This window comes from Colletotrichum lupini, chromosome 6, assembly GCF_023278565.1.
Source record: "Colletotrichum lupini chromosome 6, complete sequence".
Taxonomy (NCBI): domain Eukaryota; kingdom Fungi; phylum Ascomycota; class Sordariomycetes; order Glomerellales; family Glomerellaceae; genus Colletotrichum; species Colletotrichum lupini.
In genome coordinates, this window is record NC_064679.1 from 4384885 (window position 1) to 4409660 (window position 24776).

General features: G+C 39.6%; 9 protein-coding genes across 9 annotated transcripts; 4 read left to right on the top strand and 5 right to left on the bottom strand.

Moving 5' to 3' along the window:
• Positions 1 to 1099: 1099 nt before the first annotated feature.
• On the top strand, positions 1100 to 1261 carry CLUP02_12782 (uncharacterized protein; the record flags this gene model as incomplete). The annotated part of the gene is made up of 1 exon (XM_049291742.1): positions 1100 to 1261. A coding segment is annotated over one exon (162 nt), but the record flags the coding sequence as incomplete, so codon positions are not given.
• Positions 1262 to 3245: 1984 nt separating this feature from the next.
• CLUP02_12783 (uncharacterized protein) lies at positions 3246 to 3395 on the top strand (the record flags this gene model as incomplete). Its single annotated transcript, XM_049291743.1, has 1 exon — positions 3246 to 3395. A coding segment is annotated over one exon (150 nt), but the record flags the coding sequence as incomplete, so codon positions are not given.
• Positions 3396 to 5060: 1665 nt separating this feature from the next.
• On the bottom strand, positions 5061 to 5891 carry CLUP02_12784 (uncharacterized protein; the record flags this gene model as incomplete). The annotated part of the gene is made up of 5 exons (XM_049291744.1): positions 5061 to 5312; positions 5388 to 5507; positions 5561 to 5611; positions 5691 to 5763; positions 5827 to 5891. 5 exons carry the CDS (start codon positions 5889 to 5891, stop codon positions 5061 to 5063), a joined length of 561 nt encoding a protein of 186 aa, XP_049148890.1.
• Positions 5892 to 6195: 304 nt separating this feature from the next.
• On the top strand, positions 6196 to 7075 carry CLUP02_12785 (uncharacterized protein; the record flags this gene model as incomplete). Its single annotated transcript, XM_049291745.1, has 2 exons — positions 6196 to 6482; positions 6577 to 7075. The coding sequence occupies 2 exons, from the start codon at positions 6196 to 6198 to the stop codon at positions 7073 to 7075; spliced, it is 786 nt and encodes a 261-aa protein (XP_049148891.1).
• A 296-nt stretch (positions 7076 to 7371) lies between these two features.
• Positions 7372 to 8425, bottom strand: CLUP02_12786 (uncharacterized protein; the record flags this gene model as incomplete). The annotated part of the gene is made up of 3 exons (XM_049291746.1): positions 7372 to 7459; positions 7661 to 7896; positions 7976 to 8425. 3 exons carry the CDS (start codon positions 8423 to 8425, stop codon positions 7372 to 7374), a joined length of 774 nt encoding a protein of 257 aa, XP_049148892.1.
• A 4594-nt stretch (positions 8426 to 13019) lies between these two features.
• On the bottom strand, positions 13020 to 13828 carry CLUP02_12787 (CFEM domain-containing protein; the record flags this gene model as incomplete). Its single annotated transcript, XM_049291747.1, has 4 exons — positions 13020 to 13256; positions 13368 to 13435; positions 13516 to 13551; positions 13600 to 13828. 4 exons carry the CDS (start codon positions 13826 to 13828, stop codon positions 13020 to 13022), a joined length of 570 nt encoding a protein of 189 aa, XP_049148893.1.
• A 1704-nt stretch (positions 13829 to 15532) lies between these two features.
• On the top strand, positions 15533 to 16464 carry CLUP02_12788 (glycosyl hydrolase family 12; the record flags this gene model as incomplete). Its single annotated transcript, XM_049291748.1, has 3 exons — positions 15533 to 16026; positions 16084 to 16322; positions 16385 to 16464. The coding sequence occupies 3 exons, from the start codon at positions 15533 to 15535 to the stop codon at positions 16462 to 16464; spliced, it is 813 nt and encodes a 270-aa protein (XP_049148894.1).
• A 164-nt stretch (positions 16465 to 16628) lies between these two features.
• Positions 16629 to 17485, bottom strand: CLUP02_12789 (uncharacterized protein; the record flags this gene model as incomplete). The annotated part of the gene is made up of 2 exons (XM_049291749.1): positions 16629 to 16933; positions 17005 to 17485. 2 exons carry the CDS (start codon positions 17483 to 17485, stop codon positions 16629 to 16631), a joined length of 786 nt encoding a protein of 261 aa, XP_049148895.1.
• Positions 17486 to 21419: 3934 nt separating this feature from the next.
• On the bottom strand, positions 21420 to 21578 carry CLUP02_12790 (uncharacterized protein; the record flags this gene model as incomplete). The annotated part of the gene is made up of 1 exon (XM_049291750.1): positions 21420 to 21578. A coding segment is annotated over one exon (159 nt), but the record flags the coding sequence as incomplete, so codon positions are not given.
• Positions 21579 to 24776: the final 3198 nt, after the last annotated feature.

Sequence of the window (24776 nt, forward strand, 5' to 3'; positions counted from 1 at the left end):
TTAAATAAAATAGTCGTTTTTATTTATAAAGACATAATAATAAAATTATTAAGGATATTTATATAAAGGATTAACTACTTAATTAAATATTACTAAGCTTTAATAATAATAATAGAGCTATATTTAGTTTAGACCCTAACTCTTTTATAAAATATTTTAATAGCGAATATATAAAATAAGAAGATTATAAATACGATTAATATTAAATTTATTATATTAAAAAGGCTAAGGCCTAGAGAGAGTATTAAGAGAAATATAAATAAAAAACCCGTTTGAAAAAAAAAATAATAAAAAACTAAAAAAGCTAATTATAAAAGAACGACGAGAAGCGAAAATAAAAAAGAAATTTTTATATATAATTATATAATATAATAATATATACTTACGAGTTAATTTTAATATTTATAAACGAAAATTAAGTATTATTATTAATAGCGGCGTATAAAAAACCTATATTTTATTCACAATACTAAATAAACTTAATTTATTATAAGTATATAAAGATAAACTATATTAATTATAAATAATAAAAAGAGAACGAGTTAATTATAATTATAAATATATTAATTAAGAAACTATATACCTCTCGATATATATTAATAATTAATAAAAGTAATTATAATATAATATTATAAAAATCGGAAATATCAACGTTATTTTAAAACTCTTATAGTTATAAGAATATAACTTATAAATAAATTAAATTACTAACTAGATCCTCTAAGAAAATTCAGTTACTAAATAACTTAAAAAAAAAAAAAGTTTAAACAGATTTTTAAAAACTACTAAAGAACGAGAATAAATACGATATATAGCTTTTATTAAAATAATAAAAAGCTCTAAGAAGCTTATAACTAATACTAACGATTAAGGATCGTAATAATTTTAAATTATATCTAAAAAATACTAAATATATATAAAACCATTTATAAAACTTAAAGAAATAGGATTATTAAAATATAATGATTAAAATATAAAAATCGAATTTAAAAAAGGAATATAACCTAGGTTCTATTTAATATGTTTAATAAATTAAAAAGAATAAGAGTATTTTAATAAATATATCGATAAGAAACTCGAAAAGGGATATATTTAACTATCGAATTCTCTTACCAAATTCCCCTTATTCTTTATATTAAAAAAGGATAAAAGATTAAGACTTATTATTAATTATAAAAGACTTAACGAAATTATAAAGAAGCATTACTACTCCTTACTATTTATTACTAAGCTTAAAGATCTATTTTATAAAGCTAACTAGTTTATTATTATAAAGTTTAAAAAAATATTTAACTAAATTTAAATTAAAAAAAGAGATAAGTAAAAAATAATATTCCGAACTTATAGAGGACTTTTTAAATACCTCGTTATACCCTTTAAACTTACTAATACTTTAATAACTTTTTAAATAATAATTAATTACGTACTCTAAGAGTACGTTAATATTTTTATTATTATTTATATTAATAATATTCTTATTTTCTCCTTTAACTTTAAAACGTATAAAAATATATTTATATAGTATTTTAAAAGTTCTAAGACGCTAAGCTGTATACCGAACCCTTTAAATACGAGTTCTATATATAAAAAATAGACTTCTTTAAATATACTATTATATTAAAATAAATTTATATATAAATAGTAAAAATAAAAGTAATTAGGGACTAGCTTATACTATAAAACGTTAAGGACGTATAAAGATTCTTAGGATTCGTTAGTTTTTATTAATAATTTTTTAAAAATTATATTAATATAATTAAACTTCTTAATAACTTAATATAAAAAAATACCCTATTTATTTAGGATCCTAAATATAAAAAAGTATTTATTAAAATTAAGAATGTAGTTATTTTTAAACTAGTTATTATAATCTTAGACCCTTAAAAACTTTTTAAACTTAAGACTAACGTTTTAAATTTCGCTATAAGAGCGGTCCTAAGATAACGAGATAAATAAAAAAAAGCTTTATTTATATTTTTTTTATTTTAAAATATTTATAAAATAGAATTAAATTAGTAAATTTATAATAAAGAACTAATAGTAATTATTAAAGTATTTTAAAAATAAAAACTATAGTTATTTAGAACTAAGTACGAAGTTATAGTTTATATAAATTATAAAAACCTCGTAAACTTTATAATAAATAAGAATTTAAATAAATAATAAATTAAATAGAGCGAATTCCTATTTAAGTATAACTTCTAAATTATTTATTAAAAAGGTTTAGAAAATAGTAAAGTAGACGCTCTTAATAAAAGACTTAATTATAAAATTACGGTTTTTAAAGAAATATAAGTTATTTTTAAATAAAAAAGGACGGTAGTCTCGTATTAATTACGAAACTTTTTATAATAGCTAAAAAGATTAATACTAGCCTAATTAGGAAAATAACCCCTAAGCTTATTATAGAAATTTATAATATACTAATATATAGTTATTAAGGAATTATTAAAACGTAAAAACGGATTCGTTAGTATTATAATAAATCCGCTATACGTACTAAAATTACGGAAATAATTAAGGACTACGTAACTTATAAAAAAAAGAAAAATAGCCTATATAAGCCTTATAGCGAGCTATAACTATTATAATTACTAATAAAAATATAATAATTAATTATATAAGACTTTATTATTAAACTATTAAAGTTTAGAAAACTATTTATTAAAATATAATATATTAATATCCTAGTTATAATTAATCGATTTACTAAGTTCGCATACTTTATTCCCTATAAAGAATTAAGTACTATAAAAGACCTATTATATATATTTATTAAAGTTATATTTTCGAATTATAATTTACTAAAAGAAATTATTTTTAATAAAAATAAGCTATTTATTTTAAAGTTTTAGAAATCCTTAATTTCGTAACTTAGTATAAATTATAAACTATTAATATTATTTTATTCGCAAACCAATAAATAAATAAAAAAGATTAATTAAATCCTCGAGATATACTTTTATTATTATATAAACTATAATTAAGATAATTAAATAGTACTTTTATTAATAGCCTAGTTCGTATATAATAGTATAGTTAATAAAAATATAAAAAAGTCTCCGTTTTATTTTAACTACGGATTTTAGTTAATAGTATATAAAGAAGTATAATAAGGACTATAAGCTATAAAAGCTATAATAAACGTAAGTAAACTTAAGGAAATTTATAAATAAGCCTTATTAAACCTCGAGTTTATATAAAAAAGAACGTAAATAGATTAAAAATTAAAGGACTATTTTTAAAAGAGGGGAATAGTACCTATTTTTTTTTATTATAATATTAAAATAAAACGACTAAGTAATAAATCAGATTATAAAAAACTTAGACTTTTTAAAATTATTAAAAAAGTCTTATTAATTAATTACGAATTAAGATTATTAAATACGATATAATACTATCCTATTTTTTATATCTTATTACTTAAACTTATATTAAGAGGTTTATATATAAAAGATTATATTATTATTAAACTAAACTAACTAGAGTACGAAGTTAAACGAATTATTAATTATAGAGTTAAGAATAAAATACGGGAATTCTTAATTAAATAGAAAAACTATAAATACGAAGAAAATATATAAGAACTTATTATAAATTTTTAAAACTCTTAGGAATCCTTTTTAAAATACTAAAGTTAAAATTAAAACTAGAATTCTTAGCTATTATAATATCTTAGTTAATTATTTTAAAAGTATTATTAAACTACGCCTTTTGCGTAGTAATTAACTTATCCTCGTTAATAATATTAAGAAAATTAAAAATTGCTTTTCCTTTTTTAATTACTAATTTTTTTTTTAAAAAACGATTTAATTTTAATAAAAACTAATCTATTTTAGTTTACGTATAACATAAGGCCTCTACCTATTTTTTTTTAAAAAAAAGCTCTTTTACTTCTTTTTTATATTTTAACCTATCGGCTTTAAATAAAAAACGATCTATTATAAACATAATTAATATAAAAAATACTAATAAAAAAAGAAAGAAACTTACGATTATATATAGTATTAATAGTCGCGTTATAAGAATAATTACGACATATATACTTATAATACCTTAATTTACTCTCTAATATTTTATATTTTCGCCCTAATAAATAATAAAATAAGTAAAGTATTTTAATCTTAAATCCTCGCTCTTTAATTTTAAGAATAAGCTTTAATTAATAATATATTAAAAATCTAATAAATATCTTAATATTTTTTAAAAAACTACTTAACGAGCCCTAACTTAAGCTATAATAACTTACTTATAGGTTTATAAAAATAAAACTTTTAAAAAAGAGACCTAATATTACGACTTAATATATATAACTAAGACTAGGGCCCGCCCTATAGGCTTATAATAATTATAATATATTATATATATAAGAATATAAGAATATAAAATAACTTTTATAAAATAAAAAAACTATAAATAAGTTATATATAAATAAAAAGTAGTAATTATATAATAAAGTAATTATTATAATTACTCTAAGTAATCGCTTATTAATATTTACTAAGTAATTATTTAATAAATAAAAATAATGATTAATAAAAAAAATATTTATAAATAAACTTATATATAATATAAACTTAAGCCGGGCTTAAGGATAGACTTTTTATAGCTTTTTTAATAATTAACTTAGTATTAAATTTTATAATTACTTTTAATTATTTTTATTAAGAACTCTTTTTAATAAGATTATAATTAATTACTAAAGCCTTATTTATTTTATAACTTATAGATATAGCTTTAAAGAAGCTATTTATAACTACGATACTATTTACTTAGTACTCGTAGCCTTAACTTTTATTAATATATTTATTACGACTAGCTAGCCGTAATACTTAGCAGAGGGCTTATATTAAATAATTTAAATTATAAAACTAGCTTTATAAGTAGCCTCGTTAAGTATTATTTTAGCCTTAAGTAGGCTAGAGAAGCGCTGGCTATAAAGTAAGTAGTTATACTCTACGTAACCGTAATTATTATAATTAATAATATATTAATAAATAAAAGAATTATTAACTTTACGATTATTCTTTTTTTATAGCATATTAACGTTAGGAATAGCTTTAATTAATAGCGGTAGCGACGGCGAGGTTAACGAAGTAGTAGTTATAGGTAGGTAGGTAGGTGGGTAGGTAGGTGGGTAGGTAGGTAGGTAAGTGGGTGGGTATGGGCAGCTGGGCTCCGTGGTCGGAGGTAGGGCCTGCCGCAGCCACACTTGGTGGCAGAATAGCGGGAGCTGCTGGCAGAATATCCTCGCCCAAGTTGAACTTTGGGCCCTTGTTGTGGAGAAGGGGAATAGCGAGATCGGGCTGGACCTATGTGTCTGTGGTCTGCTTGAGCCTTGTTGGCGGTGCTCCTCTTCCCAACGGATATGTGCGCTTGCAATTGACCATTTCGACTGCGACGGGACCGTAAGGTGACTTGGGGGGGGCGCTTCGGCCGGGTCGGGAAAGTCGGGAATCGCGGGACCGGGCCCCACTCTTCAGCACCTTCTCTGCTAATTTTCCGCCCTAAGGCCAACTGTGACGCGCCTGAGACGTCCCATGAGCGAATTAGAATCCACCGCGATAATCTTTTGGCCAATCGATAGCCTCAGCCTTGTTGAAGGGGCCCACTACTTTCCCTTGGTCAGCGGCTTTCCCCGATACGTCTCTCCGATGATCGCCCCACTACGAAAAGTGGATATTGTTCACCGAGATTCGGTCAGGCTCCCTCCACCTTCCAAGGTGTAGGTCCTGTTCACCGATACACCGAAACACCAAGAGACTTCCAACACACCCTCCTTGCATTCCCAACCTCTAAATGCACTTCCCACTTCCTACTTCCTACTTCACTTTCTCAGTCTTGTGAGATGCGCAATCAATCAAAGTGAGGCCTTCCATCTTCGCAGACATGGCAGCAAAGGCTAGGGTCCAGACAGCCGGGCACGCCAAGCCCTTGCTGCGCCGTAAGATTGCAGCAGAGACTTGACCTCAAAGGGGACGGGTCTCCGGACCTCTCTCCTTCTTGATCGAGACTCGGCTGAAAAAGCATGAGCTTCACATAAATACAAACCTCACAGCCCGCTATCAAGATGAGCAGAGTTCAATCGTCATCTCCCAAAGACACATTCGACCGCTGCACAATCCCACCGTAGACCACATCATTGCCAGCCCATGACCAGCTTCGAGACTCCTATAAACGCATCACAGTTTCCCAATGGCCACCTCGACGATAACCTCGTCTCCCACGCGCTCCCCGCCCTGGTCAGCTACTCCGGCCCGCGAATGCCTCATTCCCCGCGAAACAATCAGCTGGAACAACTATTGCGGTTTCTACGCGACTTCGTGGGGCGGGTGCCCTTCTGGCTACGCACCGGCTTGCAGTACGGCCGTGGACACAGCCGACCCCTTTGTATCGAAGCGGACGGTCACCGAAGGAGACCAGGCAACCTTGACATATGAGTGGTGGCTGAAGAGCCACTCCCAAGTGATATGCTGTCCAGGGTAAGAGAAGCGCGCCCTTTTGCGAAGGATAGAGATACTCAAGCACGCATTAATCCACGATTTTCTTTTTTTTAACCCAAAACGCAACTACTAGCACACTGCCGTGGTCATGTACGGAGGGAGCAAACTGCATCTTGACCACGACGGCCGGCTTCCTCGCCTCCGACCCGGCCCAGACCTCGCCATCTCCGATCTACGCCTACGGCATCACATACTCTGTGGAAGTACGCGAGTCCGTGGCATCCACCAAGAGACTGGCCAATTACGAAACATCGTACTATGGAGACGGGAAACCTGTCAGCGAGGCCTGCGATGAAAGTTCCTGCCTCGGGGCGTTCACGGCGCCAGAGTCGAGAAATATCTATCCCTACGCGTCCCCGACGACCACGCGCGGGGATGCAGCAGCTACGGACGGGCCGTTCGTCTTGCAGCCGCCGGAGAAGATGGGACAGCTCGGCCCACTGGCCGTTGTTGCGATCACGGGGTTGTTGGGGGCCGTGCTGCTGACGATCGCGCTCTTGTCTCCTTTCATGGGTGAGTATTTTCGCCGCAAGGAGGGGCAGAAGCAGTCGCGAACGATAAATAGCCAGTAGATATATTATCTGTTTTTTTCAAAGTCACATAATGGACATAGTAAGAGCGGGGCATTCTGTGGCCACAGTGGTTGTGGAATTCTTAATTAATGGTATCTTCTTTCTCGCTGGTGGGTATCTCTTCATGTGGTTTTTCTCCAGCAAAAAATGCAATGGGCTCCAAATGTCAGTACCTCTCTACCCTGTCCCAGAAATGCAAATCCAGTAGTCCAGTCCCTGTGCTCTTAACGCCTCGCCATAAAGACCGCTCAAAAGCGCAGAAAAAAAATCGAAACGCCGGACGATGCTTTGATGCATTACACCTGCATCATCTCACTTTCATACCGTGTCCTCTCGTTGGTAAATTCGAACCAGGCTCGCGCGAGCAGACCAAACTCGGACATCCTGGTGGAGAGGTTAGCATCAATGAACCGTATGATGACTGGGAGTGAAAAGGTGGTGGGGCAAGGTATGAAGTGAGGGTGAAAGCAAGATGAGGCTAGGGTGAGAATGAGGGTTGGAGTGAGATGGGGAGTGAGTGCGATGGGGAGTGAGTGTGAAAGTGAGAGTGAAGATGTCGGATCAAAGAAAGGTGGCTCGACTTACATGATGAGTCCCAGCAGGAACGCCAGAGCAGCCTCGTACTGAATGTACGGATACGCGTAGTACCCGTTGGACTTCTTCGACTCGATCTGGATAACGAGCAGAATCCAGCAAATGGTGGTGCCCAGCGTGAAACACAACTCCATGCCAAAGTGAAAATGCTTCGGGATGCCGCCCCGGTAGGCGTCCCTCTTGCGCCAGATGACGGTGATGAGTGACCAAATGAGAAGAATACATGACTGTGAGGGCGGTCAGCTGAGTCTCAGATATCGCGACATCTCATGTATCCTCAACACATGCTAAAAGACAGAAACTCACGATTGGTACAGACAGCCACAAGCTGTAGAAAATAGGATCCGCCGGACTCGTCGAATCATTCAGATACTTGCCCCTCCGCGAGCAGTAAATGTTGATATTCAAAAAGATGACGACCAAGGGAACAATGATGGCGAGCTGGCGAAGGACGTAGTACATGTACGTGCACCGCCTCCTCTTGCGGTTGAAGCGCTCGTTCTCGGGCGATTTGGCGCTGCCGCTGGATCGACAACTTCGGCCGCCGCCGGGTTGTTGGCCGTACCAGTACTGCTGTTGATGTTGCGAGATGCTCCGCGACGAGATCGATGCGGCGTCGTCGTTGTTGTAGTAGTATACTTGGGTGACCTGCTCGTCGTTTCCGTACATTTGGCCTCCTGGCGGTTGGTTGTATCCCTGGCTGTAGGGCGGCGCTGAGTAGCCTTGGTGGGTGTAGGCGCCGTTTTGGAGAGACATGGCGGGCGAACTGCGTTTCGGTGGTGGATGGATGGATGGCTCTGTAGGTTTTCCCCCTTTTCCTCTAATCCCTTTCTTTTACTCCGTCTCTAGTTCCCTCCTCGGTGTTGCTGAGAAGTCGTCTTTTGGTGTCTCCTTCAATATGTGTGGACCTCCAAGCGCAGAATCAACACCACATGCCACAGCTTGTTGGCGCAGGCATGAGTGGACTTTTATGGGGACACGAGTGAGTGAGTGAGTGGTGTGCGAGTGAGCGGCTGGGTGGACGTCTGGAAAAGGCTCCGAGTGGGCACGGAAAGGAAAGGCGAAAAGGCTGAAGAACCGGATACCGAAAAGAGCTCACACGCCGGAATATGTACGGCGGGCTTCAGCGACCCTTTTAGTCTTTCCAAGGGCGTGGGTGTGTGCGAAAGAGTTAATGAAGGATATGAGAGGGAAAAAGCCCAGAGACCGCCGAGATGCTCTAATTGCGCCTGACCCTCTCCCAAGAAAGGACGAGAAAAACTCAAAACAGGAGGGCGCGAAAATAAAGAGTCAAGACTTCAAGGAGGAGGGAAATTGGGGGCCAGCAGAAAAGAATACGGTGCTGTGTGGCCTGGCGAAAAGCCTGGGCATTCGGCCTGGGCAGCAGCAGAGAGGAACGAGGAGAATTAGAATTTACTCCTGTACGAAAAATACACACACCCAAGCACACATGAGAGTCTTGGCAGTCTGGCACTCTGTACTCTGTGAGAGACTGGAGAGGTCTCAAATGTGCTGCTCGCCAAGTCGCGCTATCAGCTCACTGACTCCAGAATTGGCCACAGAGGCCGTCTTGGCCCGCCTAGGCTCGTAGGGGTGAGGAGAATACCCATTCACATTTCGCGATGCTGTTGTCTTGGCGGTCTTGGCCCCTGGGCGACTGTTCCTTGGAGCTTGGGGGGAGGCCTTGGAGGGGCGTGTCCCAGCTTGAGATTCACTTCGTTCAGTTCCATCCCTTGGCACACAGAGCGAAGGGGAACTTTGCCAAGACATTGCCAGCAGAACAGAGCGGCGAGCCACATGTTGGAGCGCCTTGGGGGCACATTGGGTCCTGGGATGAAGCAGCAGCGCTTGTCAGCCTGCCACAGGCTGTTTGTTCGGTTATAATTGTCGGGATAAGGGGGGGGGCTGTTGTGCTCTTGGGAGATGTTACAGCCAAACCCGCCAAGAGGACTGCGGCCTGCCGCGCTCCCACCAAACAGAATTCTCAGACTGACAGGGCAGACTCTAGCTAGGGCTCCCAAAGACTCGCAGGTCCGCAGGCGCCGAGAGGGAACGGTGAAGGAGTGACACGCGCTGGCCTAGCCACCTAGCCTCCTGGGCAGCTCGTTGAGCCGGCGCTATAGGTCTTGTGGTGTCTTGGTAGTTGAGGTTATCAGTATTCCGTAATTTGGTAGCACAGCGGAACCGTACCTAGCACCATATCACAGGCGCCTCAAATATCGAGTCTAGTGATGCTGAGCACTGCAGGCAGAGCTCTCGCTGCCAAGGGACTTGGTGTCTCTTGGGAATTCTTGTCTCGGACGCAATAGTCTGACTTGTCGTACAGTGATAAGGTGGCAGTCGAGTGGTGAGATTTCGCCATGCCTTTTGGCGCGCCTGTCCGACTCGGCATACCTCAGCAGCGCCGTGACCGGTCCAATTTCCCATCCCGCCGTGCCAATTGCCATAAAAGTCTCCTGTCCTCCACCAAGCTCCTGGGCAGCACGGGAAGAAGTCTCAAGAAACATTACCGTTCGTCACTTCGTGATGTGGGAGATTGGCGTTTAGTCATGGATCGCAAGGGTTTGGTGGTACAGAAAGGATCATCAAAGTTCTGGGCGGGCACTTTTGGCGGCGCAAACGGTCCTGGGCTCTTGGAAGGACACATCCATCCGTCTATCCTATGGGGGCCTTTTCCCTTCCATCCTGTTGGCCGTCATCGATAGACAATGCGCCCTGCAACCGTCGTGCAGCTTTGCTCCATCTCAGCGCGTACGAGTACCGAGACATTTGCTTTTTTCGCCTGTTTGCAGCAACGGTTCACTCAACGACGCCGGCGTTCGAGACTGAGCTGTCAAGAGTGAGACCGAGACCGAAAGGCTCGTCGCTGTGTCTTTCCCGCTTCTCATCTTCATTACTGGAATGGCAAGATAGCGGGCAGGATGTGAGATGCCACAGCAAAGAAGTTGACGAAAAGCAACCATCACGCAGTTGAGTTTCCATCTATCGATACCAAGTCGCTGCCAAGTCGAGAAAAGTAAAAAGATGAAATCAACGAAAAGCAAAGAGCAAAGGTTCCCCAGAAACTCTCGTCTAGATTTCCAGGGTTCAATTCAGGGGGGGTTTGGGGAGGATCATTGGCACTGGGCATCCACGCAATCCCTCATTTCCTTTCCCCAAACCTTGCAAAGTTGCCCCGAATTGCTGCTGAAAAGGTTGGCTCAATGATCTATCGCGCCAGCCAACAGTGACTGTGCACGACCCAGACACCAAGGAAACATGAAGTATGGCTTTCTTGGCATGCCAAGCCATCACGGCAAACCGCGACTCAGGTCAACTCACTCTCACTCTGAGTCTTCATTCACTCATTCACTCACTCAGACCAGTTCGCCTCATTCAAACTTCAATGTCGCCTTTGCCCGTGCCAGCGCTGATCTTCTTGACCGCTTGGCACGGCACGGCAAGCAGGCCACGCCAGGAAAATGACGAGCTTGAAGCCAATCCCCCAGAAGGTGGTATGAGATTGAGGATCATCTCGATAAACTTCCACCGCCATGCCCGCGGGCGCGCTCACCTGATCATTTCCATAGTCTGCGATACCCCACGAGTAAGACACAGTGACTCGGATTTTCTCCAGGTGATGCTCCGGGGGATCGTCGTCGGTTGCTCGACTGTCAACGTCGTTCAAGGACTAGAACGACCAAATGTCCAATACTGAGAGCGATCTGCGGCTGGGCCCGTACGACGGTGCTCAGTAGCTCCGACGAACCTTGAAAGCGTGAAAGCGGTCTCGAACTCTCGAGTGGTACCGTGTAGTCTTGGTGTTTTGCTATCAGGTATACTAGGTGTTGATGCCACGGCTGGGCTTCTTCTTGACCGAACCACAATCAGTCACGTATAGTTCTTGACAATCTCATCAATGGCGCGGACGGCCTGCCTTGGTGTTTTCCTGGTGCTAAAAACCCCCCCTTCGGCTTCGCATGGTACCGGTTACGCCGCGCTACGTCGTTTGCCTTGCCCAGAGCGTTGGCGGTGCTTCGGCCAAGGCTGCTCGTCCCACGCAAGGGGATGTAAAAAGGGCGATGGAACAATTGGAAATACCAATGCTGGGCGCGCACGCACGCACGCAGTAATCGTCGCGGCCGAGTCGGCCAGATTGGCGGCTTGGCGTTTCTGTGGAGGGGCAGCGCAGCCCTTTTTCACTTTTCACTTTTTTCTGGTTTATTTATTCTCTTGGCGGCGCTCTTGTCCTGGCATCGCAGTGAACGTGCCGAGTCGGAGATTTCCGTACCTCGTTGCCGGTACTAACCCAGGTCCGAATGTGATTTATTCTTCAGTCTTTTGATACAATGCATTTGCGGCTCAATTGCCGGTGGTGAAAATCTTGGAAACGGCATAAATATCCGGTGTGCAAACTTACTTACAGTACGGTCGTTGGTACCGGTCTAGGTTGGATCTCACACTCTGAGACCTCCAAGAATCTTTTCCCCAGAACTCTCGGGTTCCACCACTTCTTGGGCGTTTGAAGGTCATGCGGTTAGCAGCGGCATTGGCATCAGACTGCTTTCTGATCTCATATTGCTTCAAGAAGACGGCAAATGGTGAGTTCAGTAAGTATTAAGTCGTACACCATGATGCAACGCGGATGTATTCGTTTGCTTCAGAAGGGCACAATGAAAGTACTGCTTTCCTGCCTGTATGGGTGATGTGTCTGTTGGAAGAGCCCCTGTGAGAAATAAACAAGAAACCCATAGTCAATATGTCTGGTGGAATTCCGGATGAGCAATGAGGCGTGAAAATGTTGTGTTCAGCCATCCAGTCGCTCTTCCACCTATCTATACATCATTGTGGCAATGGTCTCATTGACACGCATCTGTAGGATTGCCTATTTTAACCTCCTCGACGGCGCCTGCAGAAGCCCTGCCGGGAATAGGCCCCGAGTGCAAGCTGGCCTGTTCATCACGCCATCTAAAAATGAAGACTCGGAAGAACTGTCGGATGTCAGGCGCGCAGGCCGTGAAAACACCCACGCCTATCTCAATTATCGACCACGTGAGATTGGTAGCGAGTTTACTAATGCAATCCGGCCGTGTGAGTAAGAGCGAACTGCCAGGCGTCAAACTTGATGGAGGCTTTGAGGTTTACCTGTAAAATTGTGTGCTCCTTGATGGTCTTCGGTGAGGAGTCTCAATTTAATTGAGCTGGCGGCTGTAAGACTGCGATAAGACATAAAGTCATGTCGTCAGATAGTTCCTGATCTCTGGTCGGGGTTGACCTTGAAGAGGACTTACAAGAGACCTGAGCTGAACATAGCCATCAGGCTAGACTTTTTCTCCCATTTTAGATTTAGGCTTTGGATTTGTCCAAATATCTAGTCCAACTCGAATGGCACCATAGCTATTCCGATGTCGACGATGTCCATACATTTCCCCTCGCTTTGAGAGTCTTGTCTCCGAATCATCCAAGCAAGGTGAACGGGGGTACATTGAAAGATGCCGAGGAAGAAGAATATCACACGAATGATCAAGTTGAATGCTTGCGTTGCCCAGAGTGCGATGCTCAGCCGCTCAAAAGGGAATATACGCTGATAGAGGAAGAGGACGGATGCCTTTAGTAGAGTTATCATGTAGTGTTAAAGGGTTTGCATAACGTAATATCCCTATAGATGGACTCTTTAGGCACTATATTGAATGCCAGAAACAATCATGAAGCTACTTACTTTGAAGTAGTTGGTCATTTGATCGGCAGTCAACGACCACATGTTTTGTCCAGCGCCGTTCCTGCCCTCTAGGATAGAGGATCAGTCATCAAGAACACTCGCGCGATTCGGAACGACTATTCTATCAAGCAAGTGCAGATCGACCTACCGCACACATTCATCGGTACGAAGAGAGGAGAAATGTCTATGTTCCGTCAGCCATATGGTCCAAATAAGTTGATTAAGCTCACACTCACATATGTTGCCAGGCTCATCCAATCACCAGGTCCCCACGCAGAGACACCTGCAACCTTGACAGCCACTCGCATAAAGATTGGCAGAGAAGCCAGCACGAAGAAGACCGCTAAGGTAGGGACTTGTATTGAAACACAACCATTGACTTCTGGAAGCCCACATGCTGTCCAAGTATAGTTCTGGGTGGCTAATGAGACCTGGTTAACTCGTAGCTCGCACCACCGCATGGAACATGAAGTCTTCCGTACTTACCTAAGGCATCAGCTGGCAAGCAGTTACTCGTAACGCAAGCATCCATGAAACTCATGTATTCCGTGTCATTTCATAGACATGGGTGGTTTGCCGTGAGACAAGATGAGATGCTCAAGCCTTGAACGAGGCATGATTGCTGCCGTTGGGTATCCCGTTAGTCATATGGGAAGGAGTCTCAAGTTTAGACGGTTTGGCATACAGGGCATGATGGAAGTTTGTCAATCTACGGTGCCTGAGCTGCTACCACTCCGGAAAGGAGAAGAAGACACCACGGTAGCATGCGAAGTGGATGCATCGCGATCAAAGATATAGTCCCTCAAAGGTGAAGCTCCTGATGCGGCTAGTGAACCCCGTCCGCCAAGCGAGAGACAAGAATCCAACGGACCATTCGCAGGTATAAGCGGCCAAGGATATTGTGTTTAGTCGGGTTGAGTTACGGCTTGCAGTATTAGGGTTGTCAATGATGGGCGAGGTGGCTTGGGGTTGATTGCCATGGTCGCGTTGTTGCGATTAGCAATTTGTTTGACGCGCCGATCGCTCACAGTTCCTGACCGGGCCATTGGGATATCTCATAAAGTTGGCATGCGAGGTGGCTTACACTCGCATAATTCTTTGAAAGAAATTCATCCTGAGAAACCGGAGAAGGTCTAGCGTTGTTAATTCGCAGTATAGTACCGTGTTATCTGTTTCCGGTGGGCATATCCTCATTGTATTTTGGGCATAGACTCGTCCGGATTAGCGATGTGCCGATGACCTTGTTGTTGTCTTGACTTTCTTGATCAAAGAGGACCCGAAAGTGCGGTTCAGCTAGGGCTCAAACTACAGACCAATACTTAGCATCAAACTCATCACCAAGTTGCAGATTGTCCTTGCCACCTTCAGGGTTCCGTCTCGGATTGCTCCGGGCGTGGCCCACTTTCACCGAGTTTGTCCATCGGACCCGGTCCCCAATCTCCGGCCGATTCAGACTTAGAATGGGTTCTCCGACTGCGCCGTTTGGGGATTTCCTACCCCAGTCGTTGAAAGCCAATTTTCCGAACGCCTTCACTTGAGGCGACTTATGTCCCTCGTTCCATGGTCAAAAACGAAGAAGGCCATTGCCAAGACTACAGCCCAGCCGCCTTTGTCACCCCAATTCGCAACGGCCATCTGAGAACATTGTTGACCAAGATTGTACGGCTATTTTGCGTTTACTTTCCAACGGAGGCCCTGCTCATCCTCAACAGTTGCCATGCCTCAGCCAACATCGATTGCTTTCATGTCTCGATTCGTTGGCCTACTCTCTTGCTCATCACAACATCGCCGCGGAACAAGCCCCAGAGAAACATTGACGTCAGCCAACCGGTCCAGCTGCCGTAAAGTCTTGGTAGGGAACCAGAGCTGACGCACGCAGTGGAGTCGCGCGGTCCAGCACTGCCGCAAGGCCCAACGATGGACCCCTGAGAGTTGTCTTGTCAGCAACTGACAACAAACTCTGGGGCCCTGTTTTCTCCAACTTTAACGCTTCCCGTCCCGTCCGCTGTGCTAAAGACGCGCCGTCTCCAACTACCCCTCACACCATCTTCTCAGTTCATCTCATCTCGTCCCATCTCATCAGCCGCTATATTCATAGGATTTACGAGGTGTTGAAGGTCTTGTCAAGGCTAAAGGTCTAAAGAGAAGCCATTCACTCGCCTCCCATGGGATCCTGCTGTTCGACATCCGACGACTCGTCACAGCACGAACTCCAACAAGCACGCCCCGCCCCGCCGCCTCAAAACCAGAACAACATGCCGCCGCCGCGCGACCACATCGTCACGCTCGAGAAGAAATGGGGTTACCACGCCATTGACGGGTATGAACTAAACAACAACACTTGGGGCCTCGAAAGCGCGACGTCGGGCTCACAGCGCACGCACTACGATGGCCCCAGCCCGCCCGGCGCGTCGGGCGCCCAGGGTGTTTCCTGGTCGACGGACTGGGAGTGGCAGGGCGGCGAGCACAACGTCAAGTCATACGTCTACGGCGCGAGGCAGTTCCAGCGCCGGCTCTTGAGTGAGATCCAGGCGCTGCCGACGGAGGCCGAGTGGCATTACAGCACGTGGGATGTAAGGGCCAATGTGGCGTATGATATCTTTACGGATCCCGATAAAGACCACGCCAACAGCAGCGGAGAATTCGAGGTTATGATCTGGTGAGTTTGATGATTGGTGTCTGAATGTGGTCAACCCGCTGATAAGTGAATGTGTAGGTTGGCAAAGTTGGGCGGTGTGTGGCCCATCAGTGAGTCCAAGGCGCCCATCGCGCATGTCGAGATCTGCGGGCATCAGTGGGAGGTCCACTTTGGTTACAACCACGGCGGCGCGATGAAGGTGTACAGCTTCCTGCCCGTCAATGGCCCCATTCAGCACTTCAACGCCGACGTGAAGCAGTTTTTCAACTTCCTGAGCCACCAGTTCCAGTTCCCCCAACACAACCAGTACATGCTCGGTAAGTCTCTTCCCCATCCTACCTGTTGGGCCACTCGAACTCCAGGCTAACTGAATGGCCAGTTTACCAGCTCGGTACGGAGGCCTTCACCGGCGGTCCTGCACAATTCGTTGTGCCCAAGTTCATTGCCGATGTCATCTAGGTATAGGCACTAAGATACGGCCCATGATATTTGCTGCTTCATGATACCAGAAAGAATCCGTCATTAGACACGTATGCCTTGAAAGGAGGCACTCAATGCTTCTATAGTCTATAGTAGTAATACACATACAGTACAGTTTGAGGGAAGATGATTTAGCAACGTCTTCAAGGGTAACACGCAACACAGTGGTCAACACCGGCAGTTACCAACAGCCTAGCGTACTGCCGATGCAAGAACACCGCGGGCCCAGGTAGCGGAGCATCATTACCGTCGCTCACCCCGTTGAGAAGTATTGACTTGAGCTTGAAGCTAACGACTCGGGCCTGTCGGTCGAGGTCCGCACCTAGGCTTATGATACTGTCCAACTCGCGTGGGCCATCAGGCGCTACCCTGGGGGAGAGCCCACCCCGCAGCAAGATGCTGCTTGGAGACTTTTCGATGACAATGAAGTCGTCAGCAAAAGCCGTGCCTATTCAAGTCAGTGAGGGGAACATTAGAATATGGGCAAGACGCATGGCCAATATCGGGAATGAGACGTACCGACTGGGTAAGTGCTCTTCAATAGCTCCTCTTTCTCCCAGAGGTCCCCTGCATTCGACTCGTCTTTACGGGCCATCTCCATGATTTTGCGTTGAATATTGAATGCTTGTGTATCAAAGTCAGCTTCTTGCCATATCGCCCTCACCGCTACAGGCACATGCTCACCATATCGTCCCCAGACACCAGCAGAATACGTCTCCACAAGCTTTGAGCCTCCACTAAGCGCGTCCTCAACAAGATCCGGCCGCAACTTGTCAAATGGAACTGTGCGGTAACAGCAGTCGTGAAAGTCGGGATTGTTGTTTGGATTAACCTTTTTAAGAAGGGAGTGTTGGAAGATGGGGTCGTTGGCCGGGGTAAAAGTGTCGTCGAACGCGCACTGACGCGTCCAGAGGTGAAAACCAGCGGCGCCTGTGATGGTGGCACCTGCGGCGAACTTGGAAAAGGTCGCTAACCTGGCCTTTGAGAAGAAGGAAGCCATCAAGACGCGGTTCAATCAGGAGTTGGAATGAATGAAGTTGATTTGACAATGCGAATCATGCAAGATGAATTAGATGGATGGGAGGGGGGGCTACAAAATGGGGATCGTGACATTAAAGTCAATTCCTACGATCCAGGTACGCGGTAGAAATCCAGAACCCTTTCTCCGGGTCGATCCGTCCCATAACCCCGGAGCACAATTCTCTTCAAGTTTGGATCGGACTTCTTACCTCATTTCCAAGGGGTCTCGCGCTTTCGGCTTTCGGAATTCGGATCTGCCCAAGGGGGACACTTTTCTCTCACTGTTCACTAAACCAGAAGAGCGCTACTCTGCCGACGGGAGACCCACTCGGGCTCCGAGTCCGCCGGGGTTTCCGAGGGCGCCGAATGTTACCGGCGGATGTCGAATGACGCCGAACGATCGGACCCGTCAAATAATCAGATCTACCGCCTTATCGTTTAGAAACTTCACGATAGAAGAGCCGCATTCTCTATTTTATAAAGTTGTCAAGTGTGGGTCTCTGGCTTTAATTGTTGCAAAGTCGTAAAGACAGTCTTGCTAATGACATGTAACTACACAATGTCCCTTGATTGAAAGTTCAGGGGCTCAAGGGCGAGTCACATCCTAACGAGCATTCACAATAGAGACTCAACATGTATCCAATGCTTTGTGTAACTGTTGGTATCCCTATTACAGGGTAGTTAGTTCGAACCGTAGTTAACGAAGAGATTAATTAAACTATATAAATATCTACGTAGTAAGTATAAAAAGGAGGTTCTAATTATAAGTTAGGCTAGCTACGATAATTATAAATAGGGCCCCTAATTAGCCCCTATATAGTCGGCTATATGCCGCGGTTAAATTAAACTTCTAATTTAATACTAACTTTTTTTTTTTTTTATCGATTTAACCGCTACGGTTAGAGGTATAATTCGACCTCGGGCCCGTTTACTAAGTCGTCTCCTTTTCCCCCTTTTCTTTACTCTTTTTATATAACCTATCTCTCTATTTATATAATAGCTTTTTTACTACTTATAAATTACTCTAATCCCTTATTTAGTACTACTTTTATAAAAGCGTTTACGAGGTTATTTTTATTATTAATCTAACGGATCTTAAATATCTCGCGCTTTTTATATAATTACCTAAGGGCTATAATATTAATTATAAGCCTCTTTTTTTTTATTATTCCTAATTTAATAAAGTATTTATATAGCGAGTAAGAATCGGTATAAATAACCGTTAGAATAAGTAAAAGGCTAATTTGATTAGTAATTTTCCTTAGCGTTATTAAAATTGCGTAAGAGAGGTTAATATTATTAACTATACTATAAACCTCTAATACTAATATACTTCTTATTACCTACTTACTTTTAGTTAACGAGTAGTAAATTATATTACTATATATAATAAATTCGCTCTCGCCTATACTCTTATTAACTAGGATAATAATATACTCCAATTACGAAATAAGGTCGTTATTATTCGTAAATAACCTATTAATAAAGACGTAGAGCTTACTAATCGTAAGGTTAATTAGGTAGTAAACGAGACCTCGATCGAGATTCGTTTATTACTACTTAAGCTACTTATTAAGTACCTTAACGTCTCGTTTAGTTAGATTTATAGCTTGCGCTACTTTAATATAATTAAATATTATTTTAAGCTAATAAATACTCGTAATATATACCCCTCGCACGAGCTTAGCCTTATACTACTTTTTAATATTAGTTACGTTCGGATTAACGAGGTTAATCTTCTCGCCCTACCCCTTTTATTAAAAAACGACGGTTTCTTTTTTAATTATAAGAATCCTGCTATTAAATACTAGGGGGGTATTTATTATAAGGACCTCTTTTAGCTTCGCTACGAAGCCCGCTTTCTAAAGCTCTTTATCCTCTTTTTTTATAAAGTTAATATTAAATAGGCCTAATATATCGTTAGTTTATATTCCGACGATCCTAAATTAGTTACCTTCGTATTCCGTAATTAATAAGTACGGGTCGTACGTAGAGGTAACTATTAATAATTAATTAATATAAAAATCGTAATAGGTAGCTTATTAATAAGTACCCGATTCTACGAGCCTATATAGTAGCTTAAGTACTTTAATAATCGTACCTTCTAGGTATTTACTAGCTATTTCTTTCGGTAGATAGGCTAGGATTTTCCTTATAAGCCCTATAGCTAATTAGGTATAGGCCTAAGTAATATTACGGCTCTAAATCTCGTATCCCTTCTTCTATAATAATACTATTAGTACTATTATTAATCGTTAGCTATAGCGCTATATAATAAGTAATTATATAAGTAGCGTTGCCTTTTTAACGTTATTATACCCCTAAATTACGTATCTAGACTTCTTATACGGCTAGGGTATTCTTTTCCCTTTAATCTTACGAACTATTCGTAATTTAAATATACGGAGGTTTATATATTTTTCTAAGTCGTATAGGATAAATCAATAGACCCCTCGATCGTAAAGAGTATTTACTTCGATAAGATCTAATCCCTTATACGGCTTTTTAGTAATTATAATTATGCCTTCTTTACGTAGTTTAACTACTAGCTCGAAATCGGCTTTCTTTTTTACTATATAAAAAGTATTAATTACCTCGTTATTAATAATAAATTGCCGTATTAGGGCTTGCCGTCGTAGTCTTTTACGACGTCTTACTAATAGTATTAGTACCCTTTTAGTAATTTCCTTTTCCTCGTCGTTTATTAATACTACTATAACGATTTCGTTAAGGATAATTTCTTATACCTCTACCGCGGGTTATATAGTTTCCCCTAGCTCTTCTTTTTTTTATAAGTTAAAAATCACCTCGTTAGGATCTATATAGTACGGTCTAATTACTATAATTAATATTTCGAGTAGCTAGTTACGATCTCTCGCGACTATATAAAAGCGCTCGTTAACGGAAGTTAATTTATATAGCCTAGCTTATTATTAAGTAATTTCGCACTATACTCGTATATCTAAATTTAGTAATATATCTAGATTATCTCTTATATTGGGCCTATTATACGTAGTAATTACCTCGTTAACTTACCTTTTTATACTTACCTCGCGCAGTATTTATATTACTTTTTTAACTACTCGGGCTCGTTAGCTTATACTTAGTAATAGTAGCGAGGCTAAGGTCGTTCTTAAATATGCTCTAAATACTAATAGCGTTAGTATAAGTCCGTTAGGCCCTATAATATCGTTATAGTATTTAAGTACTATTTAGAAGTATTCGTCGTTAGTAAAATCCGGATTTTCCTTTTTAATAATTCTAAACGCCCTTTTTAATTACTAATATACCCTTTTTACCTTTCTAATATTATAGTGCGCTTTAACGAGTACGACTTTTAGTTATATACCGTAGGCCGTCGCATTATCCCTAAATTTTATTAACTTAAAGCTAGTACTAGCGTTAGTTCTAATACTATTTAGCGGTCCTTAGTATATATTAATCTAGCTTTTTCGTAGGGCTGCCTATACTATCTTTACTTATAGATCCTAGAGGAATTGCCTTATTTAGAAAGATATAGCTACGTCGATTATATATAGTACTAGCCGACTATTTAAATAAAAGATATCGACGACGATTTCCTAGTTAAAGTTAAGCTTATTACGCAATTTAAACTTAAATCTGCGTGGGCTCTGCGTATTTATTTAGTATTAATAATATATTTTTATTAACTACTCTAACGCCCCTATTTTAATATTATTATTACTTAATTACTTTAGGAGGTTATATAGCCTCGTAACTAACGGGTACCCGAATCTCTAGTATAATCTTTTAAGCTTATTTTTCGTTAAGTAATTAATCGACTTCGTATTATTAGTAAGCTTTATAAACGCATACCCCTATTATCGTTCGACTATTTCGAAGTACTTACCGCTAGAGATTCTATTCTTTATATTATTAAATATAATACCTAGTTAATCTATGTTTTTTAGATATAGGAGAAATGGAGTATTAATAGGTAAAATATAGAAAGTTATCGTTCTAAAGTACGTCTTTATTTTTATTATACCTAGGGCGACGATTTCCTTACTTAGGCCGAAACTAATTTTCGTAATACCCGCCGTTAACGTATTAAGTATTACTAGTGCGATCTTTTATAGTACTTAAAATTACTCTTTTTTTTTAGTTAACTATTATAATACCCTAATATTTAGGATAATTTTATAGAAATTATCTAGGCCGTACCTTTTACTCGTATAGAATACCTATATAAGCTTAGTATTCGAGGGATCTAAATAGTATAAAAAGGACCCCTCTAGCTACCCCTAAATTTACTTAGTACTATGTTCTTTTTCTTTAGATATTAAGAGAGATAGCGTCTTCTTTTTAATTATTAAGAAAATAGGCTTTAGCCCTATTAGATTTACCTTTTTAGCTACCTTTATATTTATTATCTAAGGGACCTTCCCTTACTATCCGTAAATAAAAGCCTACTTATTAAGAGCTTCTATTACCCTCTATTTATTTAGCCTCGTATATCCTCCGGAGGCTAATAGGGTAAAAAAAGAGTAATTAATATCGTTAATTTCGTCGTAATTTAATTCGTTAGTATAGGGGGTAAGATCTTCTTTATTTTCCGAATTTCTTATAAGGGGTATATACTTTAAACTATTACTTTAGCTACCGTTACTAAGTTCTATACCCCCAGATCTACCTTTATATATAACGAGGAATTAGTTAAACCGACGAGGGCTAGTTTTACTATTTACTACCCTTAACCTTTTATACTATTTATATAATTTAGTACGCTCTTCCTTAAAGTAGTTACTTAACTAATATCTATCCTTTTTATAAATATAGTATTACCTCTTTTATTACCCTACCCGTAAGTTAAATCTTTACCTATTTAACGAATCTAGGCCTTTTTACTAGCGATTACTATATTTAGCCTCTTTTCCTTTCTTATTATACGTTCGATCGACCTAATATTACTAATAAGGGCCGTCGTATACTTAGAAATAGGTTTAGTATAGTATTCTCGCCTTAATATTAAAACTAGATCTTAGCCTCGAGTAGAGCGTCTCGTAGTCTTTAGGTGCCTAGTATAGGGTTATTTTTATTTCTAATATATACTAGATTGCGATATAGAGATATCTAACTTTCTATTTATTTATCCCCTTATTTAGCTAGGTTTTTACTAGCTTATTAATTCGATCGATAAGCTCTTCGAGGATCTCTACTCGTAATTTACCCTCTATTATCCTAGCTATAAATACAAAAGAAATCGCTTATAGCTTAGATAAGAGCTCTAGGTTCTTATCGTAAGTCTCGAAGCGGCTTTAGATTGCGTTAATTATATTAAAAAAGTCGTTTTAATTAAGATTACGTACTACTTTATAATAGTAATTAGAGGCTTTACTTACGAGTACGATATTAATTACTAAATAGTATTAATATTCCCTAATTCTAACTTTTTTATAATAATTATAAAATATCGTTAGGGTTTTTTATAAGACCTTATACTTCCCCCTAGAGTATAATTTCTCTTTTAAGAAGATCTTTTTAAGGTCTGTAAATTACCTCGTATTTATTACTAGATTTTTAGTATCTATATGCGATCCCTACGTCGCTACGTATTATTAATAACTTTAGGTCGTCTACTTCCTTTTTTATTAACTAATCGGCGCCGAATTTCGTATTAGTAATAGTAACGAGTTATAGATCGAAATAGGTAGAATTATTAATTATCGTACTTTTAGCACTATATTTTACCCCGGTATATCCTTTTATAACGATAAATTTCCGTTAGTAATTATAAAAAGGAAATCTAGGTCGTTTACCCTTTTTTTAAATTCGTTAAAGTAATTATACGCTCTATCGACCTATGCCTAGTTCTATAGCACAAATTCCTCTTTTATAATTATTACTATTAATATTTCGTATAGCTCTCGTAATTATAATTGCGCTAGTAATACCCCTCGCCTATAAAAAAATCTATTAACTATTTTTGCGATTCTTAGGCTTACGCTTATAAACTATTTATCTAGTTAATAACTAAGGTCGTTTACGATCTTATAAAATAGGGGTTACCCCTATAGCCCCTTTTTCTCATAGACCTTAGTTAAATAGATTAATACTACGTTAATTTACTTACTATTAGGCTAATTTACGATTCTATATATTTATATCCCTTAATAATCCGGGTTAATATTTACTTATTTATAAGGGATTAGGATTTTATTTAGGATCGGGTTTCGTCCTCTTCTTCCTTACCCTAACTTACTAAGGGTCGTACTTTAGCTTATACCCGTATTAATAGTTACTAACGTATTTAATTTTAATAAAGATATAGCTAATCCGCGCGCTAGTTATAATAAATCCGTACTTTTATTACCTAACGAATTTATCGGGGTCTGTGAGATTCCCGCTTCCTCTTACCGTCTCGCTACTACTCTCGTTTTTATTATTTTTAATAATTATTACTACCTTTTTAGATCGCTAGCTATTATATTTACTAAGATCCTCTTTTTTATTTAATATAAAAGGGTAGGTTTTAATAGTTCCTTTTTATAATAGTAGTAATAGACGTTTATATTATTATAAGAAGATATAGTAATTAGTCTCGGGATCTTTATTAATTATTAATTTCCGCTATCCCGTATACCTCTAGCCTCTTAAGTCTTATACTTTTTATAATTTCTAAATAGCTTCCTTCCTCAACCTACCTCTTCTAGGGTAGTATTCCGTAAGAATAGTCGAAAGTAAACGCCGGGCGGCTCGTAAAAGAGCTATATAGGCCGTTAAGAACCGTATAGGCCGTTAAGTATAGTTAACGAAGTTAAGCCCTCTTTTTTATAAGATCGTAGATTTTAAGGACTTATTAAAAATGCTTACTTATTACTTATACGTAATAGGGTTAGATACCTTAGAGATCTTATCTTTTACGGCCTCTCGGTACCCTATTTTATATTTTTTAAGTAGTCTTTTTCGTAGCTTAATTACGGTTAGGTAATTATCGCTTACTAGCGATCCCTTTTATTACTTAGTTAATTTCTTAAAATTAGTAATCTCGCGCTAGGAGCTAGTATAAAAAGAAGCCCTTTAGTAGCCCTTTAGAGAATTCTTTTTCCTCCCCTTAGATCCTCGTCCTTTTAGCCTTTTCTTAAGCTAATAATAACTTTAGCGGGAGGTCGTAGGACTACTTTAGGGTAGCTACTTTCTTTTTAAATTAATCTCTAAGATCTATAATACTCTTAACTCGATACTATTAAAACTTTTAAATCCCCTCCTCCCTCGTTAGACCGTCCCCTATACTTTATTCTTAAGTAATA